The 20,554-nt window shown below is 43.7% G+C and overlaps 1 protein-coding gene across 1 annotated transcript in view; it reads left to right on the top strand.

Annotated features, from left to right (window-relative positions):
- Positions 1-18,497, top strand: part of LOC308438151 (solute carrier family 35 member E1-like) — a gene marked incomplete at both ends in the record, with an annotated part of 45,668 nt that extends 27,171 nt beyond the window's left edge. The window contains one exon of the mRNA XM_080939447.1: positions 17,721-18,497. Within this exon, the coding sequence (XP_080795573.1) occupies positions 17,721-18,497 (777 nt within the window). The remainder of the gene's footprint in view (positions 1-17,720) is intronic.
- Positions 18,498-20,554: the final 2,057 nt, after the last annotated feature.

Below are 20,554 nucleotides of genomic sequence, written 5' to 3'. Positions count from 1 at the left end.
ATGTTGTAGAAGATGGAGTGACTCTGTGAGCCAAAGCTGAGACTTCATTTCCCCAGAGGGACCAACCAACATATGGGACATTATAAAATAGAGTTTCTTAAGAGAATGGAGAGCAAAGCTGAGAGAATTGCAGAGGGGGGGAGGATGGAGGGAACGAGAGAGGGAGGGAGGGAAAAAGAGAAGGAGAAAGGGAGAGAGAGGGAGGGAGGAAGGGAAACGTGAGGGAGGAAGGGAGAGAGAGAGGGAGGGAGAAAAGGAAGGAGGGAAATAAGAAGGGAGGGTGGAATGAAAGGAGGAAGGAGTGAGGGAGGTAGGGAGGGAGAAGGAATCAGAATGGAGGCTGGCCTTAAGCAAGTGGAGAGGGAGGTAAATGGGGAGAAATGTCAAACAAATGTACTTTTAGACCACCTTGACATTAACTCCAGGTCTTGTGGCACTCCCCACTCTGTCCCCACCTCTTCTTCATACAGTGGCCATGGAACCCTCCTAGGACTTCAGATCTAATTGGGATTTCATACTCACCTGTGCTGGGTTTTGGATTTCAAGGACATGTCTATGTTGAGTGTAACTGTGTGTCACATGACTGAGTGTGTTGATGCAGATTTAGGCATCAAAGGCTGGACTGAAATACAGAAGAGGGATGGATACCTGGGGCAGTGGGGCAGCTAAGGAGCAGGGGCCAGGCTTTGGTGAAGCAAGAGTTTACTGTCTCTGAGAAGTGAGATGCAGCCATGGTATCTACATTCCAAGGTTTAGAGGGGGTTGGATGCACCTTGCATGAGTGGAGCAACATCGAATGGTATGAGTGTGCAAGTGGGTAAGTGTAGTCTCTCTCTCTCTCTCTCTCTCTCTCTCTCTCTCTCTCTCTCTCTCTCTCTTTCTCTCTCTCTCTCAGTGTGTGTGTGTGTGTTTGTGTGTGAGTGTGTGTGTGTGTGTGTGTGTGTGTGTGTGTGTGTGTGTAGGAAACTTTCCTGTTGTGTCCAGATTGTAAAAACCTCAAAGGAACCACCAGGACACACAATTCCAATGTAAGCACATGAAGGTTTATTTTAAGCTCGAGCTGGGCCACCACTCTTTCTGATGGAACAAGAATTAGAGTGAACTGCCTGGTCTAGATAAAGGGGGTTAATAGAGGAAAAACTGAAGGCAGGCAGTGTAGAGGCTTTGGAATTTCATCAGAGGGTAACTTTTGATGTTCTTTGTGCTAATTAGATAAACTTGATTAAATCATATGAAGGAAGCCTGCATCAAGAAGGATCACCTTAACCTGGGAAAAGCTTATATTTTCTTAGCCCAATCTGTTGTTATCAGCCAGCTGCAGCTGCTCTGTCCATTTTGCACCTGCCAAGAACAATTTAAATTTTGCTCAGACCTCCAAGTAGTGGGCCATATCCCTAGGGGCAAGTGAACTTAGAGTGAAGTCTTAGGAACAAAATGAAGTTCATTCTGCTACCTCAGTCCCTGAATTTCCCCCTGTACTATTAGCTTTGGTGGCCAACCTGTAGCTCCTAGAATTCGGAATTGCTTTTGCTAATGTGTTAGAAGTGAAATCTCATTACTATTAGTTGCATAGCCCACAATCTCTGTTTTATATTGTAAAAGCTTGATGGTGATACATAATCTAAAGATAAGAAGGAGAAAAAGAATGATTAAAGGTTACCTGAGGGTAGAAATAAGTTGTTAACCAAGGGAAGGATTCAACTCTCAATGATATGCACGCTGTGGCTTAGACAAATGCAGTGTCAAGAATCCAATAATCCAGTGTACAGAATTGTTTCCTAGCCACCCATTCTCCTATTCTTCCGACCTTCCCATCCCTCCAGTCCAGGAACTGTATGCTGGACTACATGTGGCTCTGGCTCATCTGATGCCCAGGGATGCAGGGTTCAGCTGGATCTTCTCATATAGTCTGCCTGGTTCCCATCACACACATCTTCCAGCATCCACACTGCAATCTCATCTCTATTAGATTCTTTATTCACAAAGAAAACAGGTGGCTTTCCTTTCCCCACCAAAGTAGATTAATTCAGGATCCATCTCTGGATGAAGGGAAAGACTGTCAGAATTCAGCCAGGTTTACTAACATTGTAAAGTAAAAATCAATGTTTATTATCCAACATGAATCCTTACTTCCAATGACATCAGTGAATTGAGTGGTACATGCCTCTGATTCCAGTACTCCAGAGGCTGAGACAGGAGGATCATACATCATACATCTAAGGTCATCCTGGGCCACACAACAAGTTCAAGTCAGCCTGGGGACATAACCAAATCTTGTCTTGAAATTAAAAATTTAGAAAAAGAAAAACATGTATACACACAGGGCTTCAGCTGTAGATCTGTGGTATTATGCACAGGATGTTAGCTTCAATCCCCAGATCTGTCAGAAAAAAAAAAAGAAACACACAAAAAAACAAACATATAAACACCAAAATAACCCCAAACAAAAAATGTCTTAGTTATAGTTTTACTGTGGACAAAAACAATGACAGAGGAAACTCTTAGAAGGGCAAGATTTAATTGTCTCTGCCTTACAGATTCAGAGATTCAGTTTATTATCTTCAAGACAGGAGCACTGCAGCCTTCAGATAGATGTGGGCTAGATGAAATTAGAGTTCCACCTGTTATTCCAAAGGCAGAAGGAGAAGACAGGCATCTAATATGATGACTTAAGCCCACAATAATACACCTGCACCAACAAGGCCACAATTCGTACAATTCTGTGGGCCAAGCATACACAAACCATCACAAACAAGAGCACACAACTGAACAAAATAAAAAAGCAACTATTTACCTTCAAACTTTGCAGCCTCAAGTGTTGAAGCCCTGAGTGCCTAATGTCCCTAGTGTCCCGGCTGCATTGCCACGAGTCTTAATGAACTCAACTAAGAAATAATGGGACCATTAGAGCAGATCTTACCCAACAGGAAAGATGTCCTATAAGAAGAGATCAGGGGATGGAGGTGTGCAAAAATAAGCACCTAAAGACTGGTGAGAAGTTGCCACCTGCTGGCAGAGGAAAGGAACTTACTCTGCCAAAAGCTTCTCAGGTTTTTGGCTCTGTCAGCAACCCAGTCTGACCTTGAACATGAGGTCCTTCAGTGCTGGGATCACAGTTGTGTTCTCCACACCCTGCTCTCTACTCCCTCTATTAAAGTATTTGGCTGGAAAAGTAGAACCAAAAGGAAGGCTATGTGAAAAGTATAGAAGATAAGGGATGAAAATCAGCTAAAATGCAGCATATGAGGCCAACTTACAAAGATAGTGAGGTGTTTCACAGACTACCATTTAAGAGCAAGAAAAAGTGACAGAAACAGTAATTTTTACAGTAACCTAATGAAGATGCAGACGTGTAGGAACAAGATTTTAAAAAGTGGAACAACCCTGGGGCATTCAAAGCCATGAAAGTAATGGAGGGTACTCTAGGCTTAAATTAGAAATGGTATTTAAATATTATTTATTAATTAACTATTATTTTTTTATTGTAAATGTTTATATAACACATGCATGTGACAGGTGATTGTGTGAAGATGAAAAGGCAACTTACAGGAGTTCTCCCTCAACTGTGTAGATCCCAGTGCTCAAACTCAGATTGTCAGGTGGAGGGTGGAAGGTGAATAGACAGGAGAGAAGGAAGGGGAATGAAGGAAAAATACCAGGAGAAGCACGTACTGAAATTCACAGGAAATTGGAAGTCATGGAATTTGGTGGGGTTTGCTTTGTGGTACTGAGCAACAACTAGATTCTTAGACTTCCATTCTAATGGTCCAGCTGCTGCTGACCATTGTTGGGGAGTTGTACTACAGACTATAAACTATCAACAAACTCCCTTAATATACAGAGACTAGCCCTAAGTTCTGTGACTAGAGAACCCTCACTAATACACTTGCTTTAAGGGTGGAAGGAAGAAAAAGGAAGGTCTTTTCGGAATACGGTGGCCTCCCATAAACGCTCAATTTGGAGGTGATCAAATCAGTAAAAGAAAGAAATTTAATACCAGGATCCCTCAGGAACCCAGAGCAAGTGCCCTATATAGTTACTGGTAGGGATCTAGTGGAGGACTTCCACCATCTTGGAGAAAAGTCTTTTTGTTTAAAATGTGCTTGCAGACCCTGGCCATGAAGTTTGGTAGAGAGCAAAAAGTCTCTAAAGAAGAACCCCTTTCACAGAAGATCTGCTGTTGATGGATACTCCATCTCATGCCCCTTCCCACACACACTATGGCTCTGGTTCCTATAGCCTCTCCTCAAGAATATCCCTTAAGTCCTTGACTAGCATCTTCCCCCCACCCCGTCTTCCACCAAACCCCAAGATTGGAAAGGGATTCTTGGGACATTTGGGACCCTGAAAGGACCCGAAGCAAAAGGTCCAGTTCACTGATTACAACAGTATTCTTCTGCTCCAAGCCTATGGTCCCATAAATGAGGATGGCAATCAGGCCATGCAGTAATGGCCTTTCTCTTAGGCTTACATGTGCAACTCCTACCAACATTCTTCTTCCCCCTTTTCAATGGCTGATTAATCTCCTTGAGACTGTTTGATTTACTCATCTGCCCACTTGGGATGATATCCAATAACTCATGAGAGCATTCTTCTCTACCAAGGAATGATAGAGTATGATTCAGAGAGCCAGAAAGAATGTCCCCACAGATATGTGGTGGGGGACCAGCTATTGACTAGGCTGACATCAACAGCAGGCTTCCCATGTCTAGACCTGGCTGGAATTTTATTATGGTAAAAGATAAGTAGGACCTATGTACCAACAGACTGTTTTAAGGTCTCCAGGGGACCAAACAATGACCCACCATTTAAAACAAAGTACATAAAGTTAAGCAGAGGCCAGACAAGTTATCCTCAGCATGTCTACAGCAGCTTATGGAGGCAATCTGCCATATCCTATGACCCCCCAGCAGCCAGCACAAGTTTACTGGACTTTGCCATTTATGGACCAGGCTTGTAGAGATGTCAGAAAAAAAGACTTTAGAGGCTAGAGGGATAAGTCCTTGAGTGATTTAGTGCAGCTTGCTGAAAAAGTCTACCATGACAAAGAGACAGAAAAGAAGGAGCAGAGAAAGTAAAAGGAAGAAGATGAAAGGGAGATTAAAAAAACAAAAGTGACAGGAAGGGAATTTACAGGAATTTCCCGAGAGTAATTAGGGAAAGCAGAAAAGAGAGACTGTTGCTACTGTCTCTGACCAGCAGAAAAAAAGAGACGACACAGGGTTCTTCTCGAAGCGGTTTATTCAGGAACCTTACATCATGGCCGTGAAAGTCTGTCTGTCACTTTGTGTATCTCTTACTGTTTCTCTTTCTCCCCGCCCCGAAGCACAGTCCTATTATCCTTATCTCAGGTCATGGGTGCAACTGGGCAGCTCAAACGGGGGAGTGGCTAATCTCAGGGGCAGGAGGAAGTCAGATGCTAGTCACAAAACTAGGCCAGAGTCCCAAGCATTGTCTTGGGACTGCTGCCACACCCACTCTCCACATCTCCCCCTTTTTTATAATTTTGGCCAAGTGAATGTCTGCCTTTCACTTACTTCCCCTCTATTTGGGAGTGATTTCCAAGCTCTAGTGCCTAGGATACTGATCTGACCATCAGGATGCAAACTAAGCCCTTACACTCTGCCTGGGACATACGGAGGCAGAGTTGGTGGCCCCATAACCGAAGGTTCAATCCGTACTTTCATTTTCTTCAAATTGTTGGCTATGGTCTCGAGATTGTCTTCCGACATTTCTCCCTCACTAGATACTTCTCCCGCCTCTGAATTCTGGAAGAACTCTTACCTAACCTACTTCAGAGCCTCATTTCCCTTCCCCAGCACTGCACTACACCGTTCCTCATTTCCTAAACAGTTTTTCACCAATTTCCATACAGGCAGCAATCCTTTAGCTAGTACCCCTTGCTCTTCAGCAAACTGCAAATCCTTTCCTAATTTTTTTCAACTAGACATTATGCAATGTCCAGATACCGGGAACGAGGGAGCTACCAAGTCCACTGATTTTTAAAAAATTCTCTACTGTCTCCTTTCTTAGCCCAATTCCTTTTACTTTCAGCAAATCCTTCAGACCTTGGCGAACTGTCTGAACTGATGTGTTTCCCATAGTGCCAGGTGCAACTTGACCCTGTACCGGGAACTTTATGGTCTCAAACTAAGAGCCTTCCTCATCCCCTTTACCGGGGAGCTTTATAGTCTCAAACCGAGAACCTTGATTGTCCCACTTACCTGGGAGCCTACCAGCTAGTCACCCTGACAGTGATGAGTTCTGAACGCCGTAGGTCACCATACAGGCCACCACTTGTTTCTACCATCTCCGACCAGCAGAAAAGGAGCAATGACACAGCATTCTTCTCAAAGCTGTTTATTCAGAATCCTTACAGCATGACCATGAAAATCTTTCTGTCCCTTTCTGTCTCTCTATCTGTTCCTCTTTCCCTTTCTCTTTCTGTTTCCCTTTCAGTTTCTCTTTCTCCCTGCCCCCAAGTGTAGTGCTATTATCCTGATCTCACATCATGTGTGCACCTGCACAGCTAAAGCAGTCGGATTAGCTAATCTCAAGGGCAGGAGGAAGTCAGGTGCTAGTCACAAGACTAAGCCTGAGTCCCAGGCATCATCTTGGGACTGCCGCCACACCTGCTCTACACTAGAGACTCCAAGGAAAGAGACAAAAGAAAAAAAAAAAAAAAAAAAAAAAACCTTGAATAGGACTAGGGTGCATACTGCCAGGAGACTGGCCACAAGCCCAAGAGTACCCTAACTAATGGAAGGTCTGGTCAGGAAATCACAATCATTGAGAAAATCACCCAAACAATGAAGGTGTTAGCCCTGGGGGAAGACAGCAATTTGGGAGGACTGAGTTTGCACCCTCTCACCAAACCCAAGATAACTCTGAGACTAGAAGGGTAGCTCACTCAATTCTTGGTGGATACAGTGACTCAACACTTGGTCATCCTCCGAGCCAATGGCCATGTTTCTAAGAAAATATCTTGGGTCCAAGAAGCCACTGGCACTAAAATGTTTTCATGAAGTACCCGAAGAATATTGGACTTAGGGATGAGCCATGTATCCCATTTGTTTGTGGTCATTCCTGACTGCCCCTACACTCTGCTGGGGTGAGACATACTTTCCAAAATGGGGGCCCAAATATACTTTCCAACAGGCCACAACTAACTGGCAAAAAAGAGAACCTATACACATTCTGACTACCACATTGAAGAATGAGTATAAATTATTTGAAGCCACCTTCACTTGGAACCAGAATTAGACTGGGTAGTTGGAAACATTCCCATCCGCCTGTGTGGAAGAAGCAGAGAGGTGCAACACAAAGGTGATACCCCCATGTAGGTAGAACTTAAGGCACAGACTACCACAGTGTGTCTCAGGATGCATGAGAACTAATTAAACCACACATCTCCAGGCTCCTTCAGCTTGAGATGTGACCTAAGTGCTGTTCCTCTTGGAAAACACTGTTACCACCCTTTAAGAAGCCAGACATTAATCATTATTCTGCTCTCACACTTGGGGGGTTTCCTGGTAGTTAAGGATGAATGCAAGTCTTACACTTGTAATAAAGGAGTTGTGCCTTGCGCTAAATCATCTACAAAGCTGGCTGTAGAAGAGAACTTCTGAGACTGTGGAAAAGTTAAAATGTTCTGGGTTATATCTATTATAATTTATCTTTGGATATCTTTATCACCCTGAATAGCAATTCCTTGGACACTTGTCTTCGAATGTAACATTTCATGACTAACAGAATCTTTAGGAATGTATTAATAAAACCCTAGCTTCCTCCAAGCAGAAGCCCAGGAGTCATCAGAAACCTACTAGAGCCTATAGCATACGTGTCCAGAATTTGCTGTAATCTGTAACCTGATGGCTATACTGGTGCTTTTTAAAATGTGACTCAATTTAGGCACATTTTTTAAAAAGTCTTTCTTTGTTGTTACTATAAAAACATCATCATATTGATACATGAAACTTGAGGTTGTTTGACTTTAGACGCTTGGTACAAGCGACTGAGGTTTATATTTTTATATACCAACGCAGAGCTGGCTTTAAATTCTCCCAGCATCTCTCAGTCTTTACCAGAAATACCCTGTCCTCAACCAAGAACTAGCCCAGAGGCTTGGCTGCCCTTCACCCAGAGGTTCTTCCTTATACAATCCAGACATTTGGTCTTTCCTCCCTCTTTTTTTTCTCTCTCTCCTTCTCTTCCTCTCCCCACCCTAATGTACATGTTTCAAATTTTCATGCTCTCTCTGTCTCTCTCCCCAGAGTGAATTCTCTGGTCTTGGTCCTTGAGGCCACTGAACCTGCCCAAAAGTACATTTCCAATATACATGTGATTTTTAAAATCTGTCTTTAATTGACTCATTTTACTCTCAGAGAAACAAGTTGTCAAATTGAACATAAGGACTTCCTCCCAGAAAGCCCTCATTCATAGTTGACTTCAGAATGAACTATCTTCTATCCCTGTTGATGTGAGAACTGAGTTTTGTGTCACAGGTACAAAGCTTCCATAGTCTTCAAGGGCACTGTTACAGATATTACTTGGAGATCCCCAGAAATGGCCATTCACCAACCAATTCACACCAACCATAAAGTCAAATGGAATTTTTTATTCCAGACATCTGGGACCAAACACAATTGTTGGGTACCTAGATGTGTCCCAGAGTTTCTAGAATACAGTGTTTAAAGGCTGAAACCACATCCTGGCATCTTGGGCCCAGGGGATATTGAAGATGTCATCAGTTTCAAGCTAGCAGTTATAACAGAAGCTAAGATATGATAAGTTATCCAGCTTCAGTTGAAGAATGCTTCACACTCACAGGCAGTTCTAATAAAGGCTAACATGAGTTACTAGGACATCCTGAACTTTGGTTCCAAGAATAGAGCAGGGTAGTTGTCAATGTATTCTCCACTACAGAGATCAGATTCTAGTTAAAGCCAGAAAAGGCCTAAGCAAGAGTAAAAGATGGAGGAACCTCAGCACTATCTTACCCTTTTAAAGATGGATAGAGATACAGAGCAAGTATAAACTCTTTTTTCAGTCCTGTAGCTTCCTAAGGAGAAACTGCCTGGTATTCTCTGAGCCTCTGGCTTCCTTCCCATTACAACCTTGGCTGTTTAAGTAGACAGGCTCAGCTTCACTGATTCTCTGGTCCACTGTGGGACTCACCTGTCCTGTGAACCTACCTGTCCTTTTGCCCTGATGTCAGGATGATTTCCAAATCAGGTCTCTGTGACCAGCCTTCCTTCTCTAACCTGTATCAGTGCTTTGCTGACACTTAAGTGGGGTTACTCACTGAGCTCTAAACTCCATGAAGTTACAGAATTCAGATTCTGGCTTGCTGTGGTGGCAATTCCAGTGCTGGGGCACCAATGTCATCAATGTTGGATGAATTAACAAGCTTTAAATAGTTAAAATTTCATGCCACAAGAGGTGATATAAGGACCTGGTAAACCCACCTCCTTTGTGGGACTCATTGGACTAGGACCTCATAAACATAGAGACAGGCAACATACACCCTAGAGCAAAAGGAGTGAGCATGTGACTGCTCCATGGAGGATTCTGGGCACCGAGGATCCTCTGTATTAGACTTGGGTGTACCATGAAAAGCATCGCTGACTCAACCTATCAGATACTAATAACACTGTGGTTCCAGATATCACCCATACACATCAGACCCCTCACCTTGTGGATGCAAGACTCTGTTGATCTTTTTGGCAGTCATTTTTCCAATTATAGGAAGGAGGGGCATAGACGCTGAGAAATGGCAAACCATACCCACTATTTAGAAACAGGAAAATCCCAGGTTTGGGTGGCATAAACAGCAGCAACTGCTGCATATGACCTTGATAGCTATAAGTTTGAGCCAGTCCTGTCTACAGAGCAAGTTCTAGGAGAGATAGAGTTACACAGAAAAACTCTATCTCAAGAAAACAAGAACAAGGAAAAGGTGAGCAAGTTGCCTCCTTCCCTTGCTTTCTGAATGGGGCAAGCATTCTTTGTCCTCCAGCACCATCGTCTCTCTACCACTGCTTGGTTGCTCCCTCCCAACTGCTATACAAATCTGGCTAATGCTTTCACAATAAACCTGTGTCTGGGGGAAGTAAGGACTGAAACCCTCCCTTTTCAGGATGCCAGCTGGGAGGAGCTGAGGGAAAGTAAAGACTTATTAAAATCCACATCTGCTAGAACTTTCCACTGTGCCTGCGACCTGGTCACAGAGAGGAAGAAAAAACTGGTGTCAGGAGGGAGCTGCTAGGTGACGAGTTCAGGAAAGAGCCTTCAGGATAGGGCAGTAAGTGGGAGTTTGGGATTAGGAAGGAAAAGCTGGGTGGGTGGTGGATAAGACATCTATTTAGATCTAGGCAGATTTCTATTTCTTGGGGAAGCTGTATGAAGGGATGAATGGAGGGAAGATTGAATGCCTGAGCCCCATGAGAGTCCAGGGATGTGATTGGGGGTCTATTAACTGGCTTCAACTATAGGGAGCCATATTGGATTTGGGCCAAGAGCCGCACCCTAAGAGCTGTCATGAGAGCTGAAGATGCCATTTGGGGGGGTGGCACTCTCTTGTCTATAATCTCTAAATAGCTTGTGTGTTACTCCCTATTCGGCTGGAAATAGGATCAAGTACAAAAACCAGTCGCAAGCAAACAGTAATTATCTAAAAGACAATTGGTCCTTACAGGTAGAAAACCTTACTAATCAGCTTTTGTTTGAAATAGTGACCCTCAATAACACAAAGGTTAGCCTTCCCACTGCTCAGTCTATTTTATTTATTTATTTATTTATTTATTTATTTATTTATTTATTTATTTTTGCTTAAAATTATACATTTTTGTCAGTAATGTTTTTTCAGACATTAAAATAAATTTTACATAAAACCATGTGAATATGTTTTTTAGTCAGTACTTGATTTTTTTCAAGGGCTTGACAGTATGCATTGAAAACCTACTAGTTGCAATAAGCGTAAAGTACATGCAAAACAAAACGCAACATGGAAATAGTCAGTCTTCTTGTTTTGTGAATATATGTATATTTTTTGTTTTCTTTATTTCTTGGACTTCATACAGTCTGTGAGTTGTTTCTGGGGGAGTGCAAGCCTCTGGGGTTAGCATCCCACTATCAGTGACTGCATATTATGTCTGTTCTTTTGTGACTGGGTTATCTCACTCAGGATGATCTTCTCTAGATGCAGCCATTTTCTTAAGAATTTGGTTAAGTCATTGTTTCTGGTGGCTGAGTAGTATTCCATTGTGTATATGTACCACAATTTTTGTATCCATTCATCTTCTGAAGGACATCTGGGTTCCTTCCAGCTTCTGGCTATTATAAATAGAGCCGCTATGAACATTGTGGTGCATATATCTTTGTTGTGTATTAAAGTGTCTCTGGGGTATATGCCCAGAAGTGGAATAGCTGGGTCTTCAGGTAGTACTATATCCAATTTTCTGAGGTATCGCCAGACAGATTTCCAGAGTGGTTGTATTAGCTTGCAACCCCACCAACAGTGGAGAAGTGTTCCTCTTTCTCCGCAGCCTTGCCAGCATCTGCTGTCATCTGAGTTTTGGATCTTGGCCAATCTGACTGGTGTGAGGTGGAATCTTAGGGTTGTTTTGATTTGCATTTCCCTGATGGCTAAGGATGTCCAGAACTTCCTCAGATGTTTCTCGGCCATTCGGTGTTCCTCAACTGAAAATGATTTGTTTAGCTCTGTACCCCATTTTTTAATAGGGTTATTTGATTCTCTGGTGTCTAGCTTTTTGAGTTCCTTGTACACCTTGGATATTAGGCCTCTATCTGATGTGGTGTTGGTAAAGATCTTTTCCCATTCCGTTGGTTGCCGTTTTGTTTTCTTGATGATGTCCTTAGCCTTACAGAAACTTTGCAATCTCATTAAGTCCCATTTGTTAATCTTTGACCTTAGAGCTTGAGCCATTGGTGTTTTGTTCAAAAAATTTTCTCCTGTGCCTATGTGTTCTAAGGTTTTCCCTACTTTCTCATCTAATAGTTTCAGTGTATCTGGTTTAATGTGGAGATCTTTAATCCACTTACACTTGAGCTTTGTACAAGGAGATAAGAACGGGTCTATTTTCATTCTTTTGCATGTTGAGTGCCAGTTGGACCAGCACCATTTGTTGAATAGGCTGTCCTTTTTCCATTGAATGTTTACGGCTCCTTTGTCAAAAATCAGGTGACCATATACATGAGGGCTCATTTCTGGATCTTCTGTTCTATTCCATTGATCCACGTGCCTATTTCTGTACCAGTACCATGCAGTTTTCAGCACAATTGCTTTGTAATATAGCTTGAGGTCAGAGATAGTGATTCCCGCAGATGTTTTTTTGTTGTTAAGGATGGATTTCGCTATTCTAGGACTTTTGTTATTCCATATGAAATTGCACATTGATCTTTCCAATTCCATGAAGAACTGGGTTTGAATTTTGATGGGGATTGCATTGAATCTGTAGATTGCTTTTGGTAGGATGGCCATTTTTAAGATGTTGATCTTTCCAATCCATGAGCATGGGAGATCTTTCCATTTTCTGAGATCCTTCTCAATTTCTTTCTTTAGAGGTTTGAAGTTCTTGTCATACAGGTCCTTCACTTCCTTAGTTAGAGTCACACAAAGGTATTTCATAGTTTTTGTAATGATTGTGAAGGGTACCTTTTCCCTAATTTCTTTCTCCACATGTTTGTCCTTTGAGTATAGAAAGGCTACTGATTTGTTTGAGTTAATTTTGTATCCGGCCACTTTGCTGAACTTGTTTATCAGCTGTAGGAGTTTTCTGGTGGAATTTTTGGGGTTACTCAAGTACACTATCATGTCATCGGCAAAGAGTGATGTTTTTATCTCTTCCTTTCCGATTTGTATCCCCTTGATCTCCTTTTGCTGTCTAATTGCTCCAGCCAGGACTTCCAGTACTATGTTGAATAGGTAGGGAGAGAGTGGGCAGCCTTGTCTAGTCCCTGATTTTAGTGGGATTGCTTCAAGTTTCTCGCCATTAAGTTTGATGTTGGCTGTTGGTTTGCTGTATATTGCTTTTATTATGTTTAAATATGGGCCTTGGGTTCCTGTTCTTTCCAGGACTTTTAACATGAAGGGGTGTTGGATTTTGTCGAATGCTTTCTCAGCGTCTAGTGAGATGACCATGTGATTTTGGTCTTTAAGTTTGTTTATATAGTGATTTACATTGATGGATTTCCTTATGTTAAACCATCCCTGCATCCCAGGGATGAAGCCTACTTGGTCATGATGAATGATGGTTTTGATGTGTTCTTGGATTCGGTTTGCAAGGATTTTGTTGAGTATTTTTGCATCAATGTTCATAAGTGAGATTGGTCTGAAGTTCTCTTTCCTTGTAGGGTCTTTGTGTGGCTTAGGTACGAGGGTTATTGTAGCCTCAAAAAATGAGTTGGGTAATATTCCATCTGATTCTATCTTTTGGAATAGTTTGGCGAATATTGGTGTTATATCCCCAATAAATGTCTGATAAAATTCTGCACTGAACCCGTCTGGACCTGGGCTTTTTTTGGTTGGGAGGCTTTTGATGACTTCTTCTATTTCTTTAGGTGTTATAGGGTTATTTAGATGGTTTACTTGATCCTGGTTAAACTTTGGGACCTTGTATCTGTCTAGGAATTCGTCCATTTCCTCCAGATTTTCCAATTTTGTGGAGTATAAGTTTTTGTAGTAGGATCTGATGATTTCTTGAATTTCCTTAGTTTCAGTTGTTATGTCAGCACTTTCCTTTCTGATTTTGTTAATTTGGATACTCTCTCTTTGCCCTTTAGTTAGTCTGGCTAGGGGTTTATCAATCTTGTTGATTTTCTCAAAGAACCAACTCTTTGTTTTGTTGATTTTTTCAATGGTTCTTTTTGTTTCTATTTGGTCTATTTCTGCCCTAATTTTGATTATTTCTTGCCGTCTACTCTTATTGGGTATATCTGCTTTGTTTTGTTCTAGGGCTTATAGCTGTGCTGTCAGGTTGCTGATGTGAGCTCTCTCCAGTTTCTTTTTTGAAGCACTTACGGCTACGAGTTTTCCTCTCAATACTGCTTTCATTACATCCCATAGGTTTGGGTATGTTGTGTTATCATTTTCGTTGAATTCTAGAAAGTCCTTAATTTCTTTTTTTATTTCTTTTTTGACCCTGCTATCCTTTAACAGAGCGTTGTTTAGTTTCCATGTGTATGTGGGCTTTTTGTTGTCTTTGTTGTTGTTAAAGACCAGCCGTAGACCATGGTGATCTGAGAGGATGCATGGGAGTATTTCAATCTTCTTATATCGATGAAGGCTCGTTCAGTGTCCAATTATGTGGTCAATTTTCGAGAAGGTGCCATGGGGTGGTGAGAAGAAGGTGTATTCTTTTACTTTAGGATAGTATGTTCTGTATATATCTATTAATTCTAGTTGGTTCAAAGTCTCTGCTAGTTTTGCAGTGTCCTTGTTCAGTTTCTGTTTCCCTGATCTGTCTATTGGTGAGAGTGGGGTATTAAAGTCTCCCACTCTTATTGTGTGGGGTGAAATGTATTTTTTGAGCTTTAGTAGAGCTTCTTTTATGAATGTGGGTGATTTTTTATTTGGAGCATATATGTTAAGGATTGAGAGTTCCTCCTGACAGATTTCCCCGGTAATGAGTAAAAAGTGTCCTTCTTTATCTTTTTTGATAACTTTTGGTTGGAAATTTACTTTATTCGATATTAGAATAGCCACTCCAGCTTCCTTCTTGGAGCTGTTTGCTTGGAAGTTTTTTTCCCACCCTTTTACTCTGAGATAGTGTCTGTCTCTGTCTCTGAGATGAGTTTCCTGTATGCAGCAAAAGGCTGGATTTTGTTTATGTATCCAGTCTGATAGTCTATGTCTCTTTATTGGGGAGTTGAGACCATTTATGTTAATAGATATCAAGGAATAATTGTTTCTGTTTCCTGCCATTTTTGCTTTTTTGGGTTGAGTTGTGTCTGTGTTTTTTTTCTTCTTTTAGTTTTCTTGTTTAGGAGTTTTCTTGTTTTTACTAGGCTGTATTTTCCCTCCTTGTATTGGGTTTTCCACCTATAATTCGTTGTAGTGCTGGGTTTGTGGTCAGATATTGTGTGAATTTTGATTTGTCTTGAAATATCTTTGTCTCTCCATCGATGGTGATTGATAGTTTTGCTGGGTATAGCAGCTCGGGCTGGCACTTGTGCTCTCTTAAGGAGTGCATGATGTCTGTCCAGGCTCTTCTAGCTTTCATAGTCTCTGTTGAGAAATCGGGTGTGAGTCTGATTGGTCTGCCTTTATATGTTACCTGACGTTTTTCCCTTACTGCTTTTAGTATTCTTTCTTTACTTTGGGCACTTGATGTTTTTACTATTATGTGTCGGGATGTATTTCTTTTCTGGTCCAACCTATTTGGAGTTCTGAAGGCTTCTTTTATGCTCGTGGTCATCTCATTCTTGAGGATAGGGAAGTTTTCTTCTATGATTTTGTTGAAGATATTTACTGTGCCTCTTAGTTGATACTCTTCTCCCTCTTCTATTCCTATTATCCTTAGGTTCAGTCTTCTCATTGTGTCTTGTATTTCCTGGACATTTTGGGTTAGGAACTTTTTGTTTTTTGCATCTTCTCTGGCTGTTTTGTCTATGTTTGCAATGTTGTCTTCTGCCCCCGAGATTCTCTCCTCGATCTCTTGTAATCTGTTGGAAATGCTTGTTTCTGTGACTCCTGATTTCTTTTTTTGGTGTTCTGACTCTAGGGTTATCTCTTTTAGCGCTTTCTTTATTGTGTCAATTTCTGTTTTAATTTCCCTCTTCCATTCCTTTATTTCTTTGGTTCTGTTTTCGTCTCGTTCTTTGAGTTCTTTGAGTGTTTTTCTTGTTTCTTCTTTAAAAGCTTCTGAATCTTTTTGCTTTTCCTCCCTTTCTTGTTTAAGTAACTCTATCAGCGTCTTGAGGCATGATTTCAGGTCTGTGTCTTCTTTCTCTGGAGTGTTTGGAATTCCGATGTTTGCTACTATCGGAGAGCTGGGTTCTGGTGTTGCTAGATTGTCTTGGTTTCCTTGGGATATACTCTTTCTCTTTCCTCTTGCCATTTTGTTGTCAGTGATATGTTCTTGCCTTTCCCTTGTATCTGGGCTGTGTCCCTGGTACACTTTCCGTGTGCACTCTGCAGAGATCTCTCTACTCCCCGGCAGCCCAGGTTCCGGGTGGCAGCTGGGCCAGGTTCCGCTCTGCGTCCTGAAGTCGCCTCCGGGTGGGAACAGAAGTTCCTAAGATCTGTTCCCGGTCACTGGATCCGGGAGGACAGGGCAGGTCAGGGCAGGGGGTGCCCTTTCCGTGTGCACTCCGCAGAGATCCCTCTGCTCCCCAGCAGCCTAGGTCTCCCACTCACCAGTTGCTCAGCCTGTACGAGCCGCCTTTCCGGCTGGCAGTTGGGCCAGGCTCCGCTCTGCATCCTGAAGTCGTCTCCGGGTGGGAACAGAAGTTCCTAAGATCTGTTCCCGGTCACAGTTGCTCAGCCTTGTCTAGTCTATTTTAAACTGACTGTAAAAATCTTTAAGTTTCATTAAAAAATAAATAAATCCTGGGCAGTTAAGGGAGCGCTCATATCGATGCTTTTCCTGGCCTATCTAGTATGCTGTTGGTGTTTTTGTAAAATATGGCACAAACAGCACCAAGCTAAAGCAATCACGGTACAGGCTATACTAGCTTTAAAAATGGTGTGTCACCAGCAGCTTGGTTAGCTGCTCTGAAAGATTAGTTTTAAACATGGCATATGGGTTGTCAGGTGGAGCACTGCACAGAGAGTAGTGGAATTCCAGCTGGACATTCTCTGGGAGGTATATCCAACTAGATGAGGGTTTCAGTGTTCCATGTTTCCCCACCCCCAGAAAAATGACACGGGAGCTGGCCAGAACCTCATTTGGTGATGAGCCCAGCTGTGGTTCTGAGGAGGGCCCCTAAAATTTTGCACATGGGGAGTATGGACCTCTGCCTCCACCCATGCAAACAGTGCCAATGGAGTTGAAGAGTTGTGTTACTTCTAAGCTTTACATGGATAGTCATTAATCAAGAGAGGCTCAACTTCCACAATCTGATAAAGTAATGTCATCTGGCCCCTACCCTTTCATCCCTTGGCCCTTGGGAAAAAATGATAAACTGACCCAAGGTAGCCATACTCACTGACAGGCAACTTCCTCTAGCCCCTGACCAACCTAAGACACAGAGCCTTGAGTACAACAAGGTAATCCTGCGATAGGTAAGGCTTGGGTTCAAGAGGTCGTTCCTAAGACAGAGATGGCTACGTCCTGCATAACAGACTGGTCAAATACTCCTCTGCCCAGTTTCTCCCCAGAGACCATAATAGCCTTTTAAAAAAGTAAAAATGTAGGTAGCCGAATTAGATTTGGGCAGAGAGTTTCGCCCTAAGATGACGCAGGATTCTGCCCACCCTAACTAGTAAACACTCCAGTGCGCATGCGCCTGTATCAAGACACATTACTGATCAATTATAATAAGACACCTCAGCTGACAGGCGGGCAAGGAGGATAAAAGGAGAGAGCCGCCTGGATACAGGGATCCCCGGTCCATCAGAGCATCTCGAAAGGAATCCTGAATGAACTGCTGAGAGAAGAACCTGGCCATGTTGCGTCATTATCTTGAGACGCCAAATGGGGCTCGACATCCAACTTTCAAAGATTTTTCTGTGCACCCCCTTTTAAGAGAATGAATAGTTGGGGAAGGGGCGGCCGCTCGGGTATACCTGTACCAAGGTATACCTGTCACTGGTCTCCACCATCAGCGGAGTCCTGCTAGCCACCGTCACAGAGCTGTCCTTCGACGTGTGGGGGCTGGTCAGTGCCCTGGCAGCCACGCTATGCTTCTCCCTTCAGAACATCTTCTCCAAAAAGGTGTTGAAGGACTCCAGGATCCATCGCCTGCGTCTGCTCAACATCCTGGGCTGCCATGCTGTGTTCTTCATGATCCCTACGTGGGTTATGGTGGACCTCTCCACCTTCCTAGTCAGCAGTGACCTGGCCTATGTGTCTCAGTGGCCCTGGACGCTGCTGTTCTTGGCAGTTAGTGGCTTCTGCAACTTTGCACAGAATGTCATCGCCTTCAGCATTCTCAACCTCATCAGCCCACTTAGCTATTCGGTGGCCAACGCAACCAAGAGGATCATGGTCATCACTGTGTCCCTCATCATGCTGCGCAACCCAGTGACCAGCACCAATGTGCTGGGCATGATGACTGCCATTCTGGGTGTTTTCCTGTACAACAAGACCAAGTATGATGCGAATCAGCAGGCCGGGCGCCATCTCCTTCCCATCTCCACATCAGACCTGAGCAGCAGAGAGCACTTACGGAGCCCGATGGAAAAGCCCCACAATGGTGCAGTGTTCCCCCAGCAGGGTGACTTCCAGTGCCGAAATGTCCTCCTCACAGACCATTACCAGTACAGCCGCCAGGGCCACCCGAACGCCTACACTCTCAGCCGACATGATGTGTAGGCCCGGCCTCCTGCACCACCTTCTTGAGCCCAGCAGCTTCAGAATATTCTGCCAGCTCGACTAGCATGTGATACATGACAGGCCCTCAGGGAGCTCTGGGTCCTGGCCCCTGATGGGCTGCAGTACGTGACCACAAACTCTGGGCAAAAAAAGCCACAGAGAGACCCTGGTTTGTGCCTCTGCGGAAAGGCCACTCTACATTCATGCACAGGGTTGCTCCTGGCATATTGCAGAGGTCTGAACTCCTGGTGAGAACTAACATACTCTGTAGAACTGGCATCTCTGGCTGCAGCTGTGGAAGCCAACAGCAGGTGGCATCTGGGGCATCATGGAGAGGACAGCTACAGTAACCCAGAGGGACAGAGGGTTGATATGGGTAGCATAACCTGCCCCCACCAATGCTAGAGTTCCCCAAGGCAGTTGGCTGCTTGCAACTAGTGCTACCCAGGGGCAGACCTACAGTGACCATCAGCCTATCAGCTGTGACCTTCCTCTGCCTTGTGGGTGCCAAAGCAGGACATAGCTCTCAACTTGGGGGGTGGGGGGAGCTCTAGAGGAGCTGCTTAGCTGCTCCCCACCCTTCTGATGGCAATTTCTCAGCTTAAGTTTCTCTGGGGAGCATCTCATTGGTCATGGAAGCTTTTGTGCTGGGGTCCCATCATGCACTACACCATGGCTAGTCAGCGGGTGGAAACCTTGTTGACTCATTTCAAACACAGGATGTCTGTTGCTGCTTCTCAGTGGTAGCAGGCAATGCAAAAGGGTACTGAAGCTGCAGTCACAAGAGCAGGAGGAGGTATCCACACTCCGAGTACAGTGTTGCTTGTCAGTGAGGAGACCGTCAGGATTTGAACTGTCCCAATAAATGGGACACCAGGAAGGTCTTGGTTCTTTTAGTTAAGAATCACTTTGAGGCTGAGTTGGTAGCATGTGTGTGGCCTCAGCTTCTGTCCACAGAATGCCACACAGAGGTACAGGCCTGCCTTCCCAGCACTCTGGAAGCAGATCCAGGAGGATCTGGAGGACAAGGTCCTCATCTACACAGTCAGTTGCAGACCAGCCTGGACTACAGTGAGAGCCTGTCTTAGGAAAATGATCAGTTTGGGGACCTGCCCTAGAGGCACACATCTAGGGGCTGAGGTAGGAAGACTGCCATAAGTTTGAAGTCAGTCTGGGCTAAATAATGAGGCTCTTTCTGAAAAACAAAGTTTAGGGGTTCGCCCTGGTGGCCCATACCTATGGTCTTAGGTACTCATGAAGTAGAAGCAGGAGGCTTTCCCAAGCCTGTGAGCTCAAGGCCACTGTGGCAACACGAGGAGAACCTGTTGGTGAGCAGAAGTGCAGGTTTACTGTGGACACAGCAGACAAACGGTAGGAAGGGGTACTAAGCTTACCTGGCCTATCAATGGGTCCTGGGGTTTGGGGGTTTTGAGACAGGATCTCATAAACCAAGATATCCTTGAACTCATGGGATATACCTGTCTGCATCCTGAGTGCTCAGATTCTTTAAAAGGATGGGCATCACAGCCAGATGGAGTCATCCTCACTAAGCTTCCCACGTTGACATTTGACCCTTAGCATTTGCACCTCCTCCATCACCAAGAACTGAGCTGACAGGTTTGTCATGGCATCCCAGTCCTTAACTCCTGGCTCATTGGGTCCCTCTACTTTTGATTACTTGGAATTATTTTTAGAAGATTATTACCTTAGCTTCCTGCTTGCCTGAGACTTGGCAACCCCAGCCTCAGGACAGTCCCATCTGCCTTGCTTACTGGTTTGCAGATGTTCAGACCCCACCACCGAAGAGTGGAAAGGACAACTCTGGTAAGGTGGCTCTAGGGTTCTCCCCACTGGGGAAAACTGGCCTGACTCAGCTCTGGACTCAGAATGAATTATGTCTTTTACCAAGATGTTCCCGCAATTTGTATATTACTGCTTTTTTTTTCTTTCCCAGGGAGCAAAAAGGCCCGTCATACTTTTCTTAAAGGTTTATAAATAAGTGGGATACTTAGTTCTGTTCATAGGCTCACAGCAAGTGTGAACACAAAACAATCTGG

This window comes from Micromys minutus (assembly GCF_963924665.1).
Source record: "Micromys minutus genome assembly, chromosome: 27".
Taxonomy (NCBI): domain Eukaryota; kingdom Metazoa; phylum Chordata; class Mammalia; order Rodentia; family Muridae; genus Micromys; species Micromys minutus.
This window is presented reverse-complemented; position numbering and strand designations above follow the sequence as displayed.